The sequence below is a fragment of the Penaeus japonicus genome, unplaced genomic scaffold (genome assembly GCF_977035675.1).
Source record: "Penaeus japonicus unplaced genomic scaffold, GWHDUDI00000001_assembly GWHDUDI00000018, whole genome shotgun sequence".
NCBI classification, from domain to species: Eukaryota; Metazoa; Arthropoda; class Malacostraca; order Decapoda; family Penaeidae; genus Penaeus; species Penaeus japonicus.
In genome coordinates this window covers 3,859,391-3,866,890 of record NW_028234420.1, presented here as the reverse complement: position 1 = coordinate 3,866,890, position 7,500 = coordinate 3,859,391, and the positions used below count along the sequence as shown (strand labels likewise).

The following is a 7,500-nucleotide window of genomic DNA, read 5'->3' as shown; positions in this document are numbered from 1 at the left end:
CCGATAGCAGGGGGATCTGGGAGGGATCGCAGGATATTGAGGCATGCATGTGGTATTGCAGTGTATTTAGGTGTAATTACCTGTTATTTTTAACAATTTCCCTGGTCTCCTTTATGCCCTTCCCAGCTATCAGGACCAAGATTGGGGGTTATAGTGGTCGAATCACGGGTCATACTCACTTTTAATACCAGTGCCAGGGGCACTATTCTGAAAATTTATGAAGTATACGATATCTGTGTAATTTAACTGTGATTAGAATGAGTACAATGGTTATTTCTGGAGTAAACCTTCAGTTTCTGAGTTAGCAAACCGACTCCCTATTCAACAGCCTCAGGGAACTCTGTGAAAAATTGGCACTGTTAGGGTGGGTGGGGGGCACAGCAAATCACATAAAATGTGGTATATATTTGTTTACAGTAAAACAAAAACTCAAAAGATATGGTGCCTTTACACTACAATCACCCACATGGCCTACTATGTGCGCAATTATTATGGCTGCCTTTGCACTTAATGGTGCTGTGGCAAAAAGGTCGGTAAACATATTCCATGTAAGTTTTTCTTAGAGTGTAGACTGGTTCCATATTTGTTGGTAAACCTTTTGAGTACATTATTATTTATGAATCACTAATGTTTGTCTCATACTGGAACCAATAATACAAACTCACACTGTCTTCATGATATGATTACTGGCCTGAAAAGACAAAGTTTATGAAGGCTTAAAGCATAAGGAACATGATATCATCCTTGCTAATGATTGGCCTTCAATATAAGGGTTACTTACCTGATTTTTTTCCCGATAGGTGGCTCTTTTCCAAACAAATACATTAGTTAAGTATCAGTGCAGGATTAAGGTCATAGGTGGTGCTGCAAGTATTGTATTTCAATATCAAATTTCATATGCTATTTTCAGTTAACTCAAAATTGTCATTAACCAAGATTATACCAGCTTTTCTTTTGGCTTATGAAATTTCAGACTTTTTTTATTTATTTCATTTCATGTTCCAAGATTTATGTTTTAAGATTTCAGTATTTCCAAGTATTGGGAAGCCATTAAATTCTAGTAGGCCTACTTGAAGTTTTCATGTAATACATGTGTGTGCCACAATGTTTTAGATGAAAAATTATCCAAAATGGAATCCAATTTTCAGTATCAAGTTGCACTAGAAGATCTTTGATGAATTATCTCAAAGCCAAATTGAATTCTAAGGGGCTACCATTTATACCCTCCTAAACCCGTTCACAATGGGGTGTATTTTTGCATATTTCTGCTGACACTAGGAAGATAGCAAGCTTGTAACGCTTTGTTCTGGTGTGCTTTCCTGCTGCATGTGGCCACGCTGAACCTCTCAGAGCGTTTTTCACTCATCCTATTCTTATGGTTTGCCTGACTGCGTCTACACTGTAAAGGCATGTAAAAATATTGCCGTGATCAGAAGAGTTATTTTAGTATTTTATTGAACTTTGCCTATATTCTTCACTTCTATGTGATAATGCCAATGGAAAGTGGGAGTAATCTTTTAGTGGGGCATCAAAAAACATTTTATACTTAATTTTTTATTTTACCAAAATGAAAAGAATAATAGAAACAATCATACATGTACATATAACTATGTTCATGTACCTTGTGAGGTGATCTGATGTGATATCGTGGATAATCGACAAATTAGAAGTAGTATTATAGTAATTTTCTATTTTATTTTATTTCTTGGCCAATCACAGTTGATTTTACAATATTTTTTTGACTCAGATTTTTTTTATTCAACCGATCAAGAAGCAGAAATTACCATGATGTCATCAGTATCATATAGTTTTCTGTGACGTTAGTTTTTGTTTTTACGAAATATCATTTTATGACATTCGAACACTAAACTAAAGTAACAGAGTCTAAGAAATTGTGAAAAATGATTATATTTAAAGAACAATCTAGTGTTCTATTGCTGATGATTTAGTATGTCATAACTGCACTGCCTGCTTGGTTGTCTGATGTTTGACCCAAATGTGTTAGGGTGCTTTTATTTTATCTCAGCCTTTTAAGTCATGCCACATTGAAGTGCAGTGTATCTGTAGAATACATCCCAAAAGAGTATTCTCTCTTAACAAATATTTTATGATATAAATTGTAAAAACTTTTGTAACAAGAAGAATAGTCTTTCATCTACATTGCCATGCAGACTTTAAGTCTCTCAGCCATTTTTTATTTTTCTAATCCTTTTCAAGCATACCATAAAAATGCAACAATTAATCCTCTCTGGACGGGTGGTACACTACTGTACCGCTCATTCAAAAGCCCAGTGGCCGGGCGGCACAATATTGTGCCAGCCATTTAATTGATTTAGGCCTAAGCGTTCGAAAGCCCAGGCATTGTGACATTCAAGGCTAGAATGCCCCCGTCGTGAGAGGGTTAAGATGCAAAATGTAACCCAAAGGAATATTATAGCTCTTGAACTGAACAACTAGGAAAATGCACTGACTTCTAAGTCTCAGTGCTTGAGTCTCTTGTTCTTGATAAAAAATATGGGATGGATGGACTCTAGACTCCATAATTGACAACAGTGTGCCACAAGTGTGTATCAATATTATTACTGGAGTTAGCTTCCACAGAATAGAAAGTGGTAATTAGTTAGAAGCTACCTGTAGTAGAGTTCTTAATATGTTTTTTTTTCTTAGTATATGTTATTCTGACTATTTTCTATCCAAATACATTAGAATTCTGGTGTAATCTTTGATGGAGGCCTATAATTTATGTGATGTCAGTGGCCTCCATGTATGTTTCGCAAAGCAGCACTTGTATTGATGTCTTTTTTGATAAACAAGTAGGGATATCTACAAGCTCTTTATATCCAGAATATATTTGATGGAGGGTTGTTGGCTTCTGTAGTGCCACATGGAGGCTGTGCTTATTGGTGTATGCCAATAGTGGGCACACATGCATCTTAAACATTTACCTAAAAATTACTATATATTGATAGTAAACATAATGAGTAGGCCATCAATACCAATTCTTGTCCTTATCAAGAATGAGACTTTATGAAGCAATGCTGAGGTGGCTTTTGAGCTTTGCAGTCCAGCCAACAAACCACCACATATATTCTGGCAGGGTCTACCTCTCAGGAACCTCAGATAATTTCTTGCCTTGGGCTTATGCTCTTGCACTATCAACAATTCAATACTTTTTCAATATGTGACAGCCATATTCCACAAGGAGTATGGCTTCTTTGTGGGTCATTCTTTCAGATGTACCCTAGATTTAGGTATATGTTTATGTGGTGTTATTTACTTTTAAAGGAATTATTTATATGTATTGATAGTCAATCAGTTTCAAGACATTTTTCATATATGGTACGTGCTTTGCAAATAAAAATGAATATTTTAGTTAATTAACCTGGTAGAAATGATTTATGTGACTTTGTTTTTCATTGATATGCATCTATTTGGAAAGGCAAGCAGAACAATTCCCTCATTGTGAATCAGTGATTTCCTGAGCACAGGAACAGGGGTAGGGGACATATTTTTCAGAAAATGAATTTGTTTTGTGGTGGTTGTATGTGTTGTTTCCTATAAGTACTGTGGCTTATAATTATGAAAAAGCAATTTGGTAGTTGGATCAAGTTGGATCAAGCTGTTGATGTGGTACTGTTGCATCATCTGGCCAATTACTTTGAGTTGTGTGATTCTGACTTGACAGGATCTTTGAGGGAAGGATGATGCTTCCATGAAAAAAATGGACCATAGATCCTACTTAACTGGCACTGGAAAATACCATGAAAAGTTAAAGCAAAAAGTCAGTAGTTATAGGTGATAATGGAGGAGTGGAATCAGTAGATAAGAATAAACAGATTGAAGGTTTTGCTGAAACAGACACTTCTCATATCTATAAGATAGTGATGGACAGAATTGACATGATTTTTATAATGTATTTAGTCTGTGTAGTTTATACCAGTCTATATATTTATTTTTTAGTATTTTCTTTTCATAATTTAAGGGAATGAACCAGTTATGCAGTATATTGCCACAAGTTACTCAAAGTTACCAAAAATGATATTTTTGTACATATTGAGATAAATGAATTTTTGAGAAGTTTCAGTTTTTAACTAACTATCGTAAGAATGCTAAGCCACTTTGTAAATAATCTTGGGGCACTGACCTACATGGATTTGCCATACTCTACTACTATTTTGTAACATTTTTGTGTATATCATGGTAGGGTCCTTATTATTACATTAGTTTTTTTGGGGGTGGGATATTTTTTATAGCTTTTAGCCTTAAGCAAATTTCACTAATCTATTCTTTTTCCAAGCAGAGTTTTGAAGAAGGTTTTACCCTTAGACTTATCCCCACAAATTGAGGAAATTTGTGTTTATTTCAAAAAATGATTTCAGTATTGTACTTGATTGCAGCCTTGTACTGTGTTTAGTATATGTTTATTCTGTTTTAGTAAACTTTTTTTTTTTTTTTTTTAAATAGCCATATTTTAACCCAAAGAATGGGCTCTAAACATATCTATGCAATTTAGCAAAAGGCATAAAATAGATTGCTCAAGGCCCTTGGTTTTTTATGTCTTCTTATCATATTATATTCTGCAGATCAGTCAGCTCCAAACAGCTGTTGTAGATGCTCAGAAGGACCAACTGCGACGGGAAAACCAACACCTGAGGCAGGAAGTTGACGGCCTAAAGAGACGTCTTGTTGATCTTGAGAAGAGCCAAGGAATCAAGCAGGTGATTCTTATTTCACTATTCTGCTTTAGAAATGTTGCCAAAGTGTCTGTGTCCTTGTGGGTCATTCTTTTAGATGTACCCTAGATTTATTTATATGTTCATGTGGTGTTATCTACTTTTAAAGGCATTGATTATATATATTGATAGACATCTATAGTTTAAATGTACAGCCTTTATTCTGTGTAAATTTAATTTTGTAATAATTAAATTGGGAAGATATATTTCTTGGATTTTAAACATAATTAAGGATTAAGAATTACAAACTAAAGTATTCCTTCATTTTCAGTATTATGACTTCACAAGCAAAAGCACTTCCAGCCCAAATGCCATGGCAGAAGTTCAACCTGCAGCCAACACATCTGCTCCACCACCTGCAGCAGTGGATAAGCCTCAGCAGGAAAAACCACAGAAGGTAGCCATCACTTAACCCACTCATTGAAGGGACCTATTTTCGCCTACTCCTGCTTATGCCGGGAAGATAACAAACGCGTGACGCTTTGTGCTGGGGTGTTTCCCTGCTGTGCAGGGTTATTCTTATGGTTTTCAGTGTAAGGGCACGTAAAAATATTGCCATGTTCAGAGTTATTTTAGTTGAAAAACATGTTACAGCTTTTCTAGTGTTATTTTATTGAACGTTGCCTATATTCTTCATTTCTATGTGAAAATACCAATGAAAAGTTAAAGCAGTCTCTTAGTGGGGCATCAAAGAATATGTTTTGTTCTTGTTTTATTTTTTATGGAAACAAAAAGAACAATATAAATAATCATACATGTACATAAGAGTACTTACATGTACCTCGTGACGTGATGTGATGTGATATCTTGCGTAATTGACAAATTAGAAGTAGTATTACACCTTGGAATTTTTCATTTTATTTTATTTCTTGGCCAATCACATTTGATTTTACAATAGTTTTTTTGACTCAGATCAACTGATCAAGAAGCAGAAATTACCATGATGTCATCAGTATCATGTAGTTATCTGTGATGTTATTATTTTTTTCTTTTTTTTATGTTATATCTCATATTATGACATTCAAACACCTAAACTAAAGTAACAGTCTAAGAAATTATGAAAAATTATTATATTTAAAGAAGAATCTAGCAATCTATAGCTGATGTTTCAGCATGTCACAATTGCCCTGCCCGGAACTCGGAGAGAAAATGAACAACATTTCAGGATGTAACCCAGGTCTGGGGATATTTTCCGACCACGTGATAGGACGTCAACTGGTGCGAGTGGGTTAATCATCCTTTGAACTTTTTCTGATATATGAGATGAATAATGCTAAGAATGTTATGTTAAAAATGTGATTGAGAAAGTGAGCTTCTCAAGATTGTTCTGGTACCAATTTTCAGGGACCAGGTCTTGTGAAATTGATTTTCCTGTTTGCACAACTTTTTTGTGAATTAACCCATTGGTTGCGGTTTTAATTAAATATTTATGCAGTAGGATGGCGGGTTTACCTTGTCTGGCACAGTTCCATCCGTGTCTACGACCGACTCTGCCTTGGCAGCAAATCATGCCATCCGCTGCTAATGGGTTAAAATTTTGATCAGGGATCTTGCTTTATAGGGGGACTATCACACAAAGACAAATTTTTGTGTACCTTCTATATTCTACTCACTATTCTCTTTACACATAATGAATGTCTAATAACAGAATAGTCCATGCTTCAGCCTGAATATATGTTTGTAAACAATAAGAATTGCTGGTATCGCTGTAATTTTTGCCTCCACTCATGTCTATGTTTAATTAGAAAAGAATAAACAAGTGTTTTTTGAAGTCAGTGCATAGTTTAAAGAGTCAGTGTTATTTTTCTTTAATATAATATTGATAATATGAAAAGTCTATATGGTTGGACTTGTCCTATTGTGATGAATTATATTTAAATAATGCTAAAAAGTATTTTTTGTAATATTCACACTAAAGATTTCTGCTTTTGTAGAAAGTGCAGATTAATTGGCTTGTGCGTCATTTTCATATACATTCACTAAGCTGTATAAATTTAAAGATATTACCTGATAGGTGTGTTTATTGTAGGAAGTATATGAAAATTTAACAAATGTATTTCTTTAAAGAATCCTTTGGATGAATATCCCATTTCAATATACAGGATATAATGGCCTTGATAGCATTAGCAACTCTTAGCCAATTAACACTGGGTGACAAGATATCACGTCGAGTGGTGGCAGGACCAGCTGCTGGGGAAGGGATATTTTGTCATGGCTTTCCATCTGGTTGCCATGCTGGGTGATCAGGCACATAGCGCTTGGCTGCAGCCAGAGTTGGTGAATAGCCCGAGGCATTAGGCTTATGTGTTTGAAATGCCCTGGTGTTTCCACCATTTGGAGGCCAAAACAGCCCCATTGGCAACCGGTTAAACAATCAAGCACAAATTCTATAGTCTACTGACAACATAAAGTTTCAGCATTTAATTTCATGTTTTTTCACATATATTGAACCAATGTATTTGTAAATATGAAGTGAGGATTAATTTTAACCCGTTAATGATGGGTGACTAGTGGTTTTTCAGTCAGATGCCGGGGACGAGTTATTTTGTCCAACCCGGTGCGCTGGGTGAGCGGGCACACAGGGCCTGCTCGCGGCCAGTGTGGCTGAGAATCCCAACGCGTTAGGCTTATGCGTTTGAATATTTTATTATTATGTACTGCTACTTATGCCTAGAAATTTTAATTTTTTCACATGTTATTTTCTGATACGTTAATTATTACTAGCTCAGGGGATTTATAAAATGTAGTGTTGTATAGCTATAAGATA

At 35.2% G+C, this 7,500-nt stretch overlaps 1 protein-coding gene across 1 annotated transcript in view; it reads left to right on the top strand.

The window, feature by feature from the left end:
• Positions 1 to 7,500, top strand: part of AIMP1 (aaRS-interacting multifunctional protein 1) — an 11,966-nt gene that overhangs the window by 566 nt on the left and 3,900 nt on the right. Inside the window, exons 2-3 of the mRNA XM_042999713.2 lie at positions 4,584 to 4,718; positions 5,005 to 5,130. Coding sequence (XP_042855647.2) covers positions 4,584 to 4,718; positions 5,005 to 5,130 — 261 coding nt within the window. The remainder of the gene's footprint in view (positions 1 to 4,583; positions 4,719 to 5,004; positions 5,131 to 7,500) is intronic.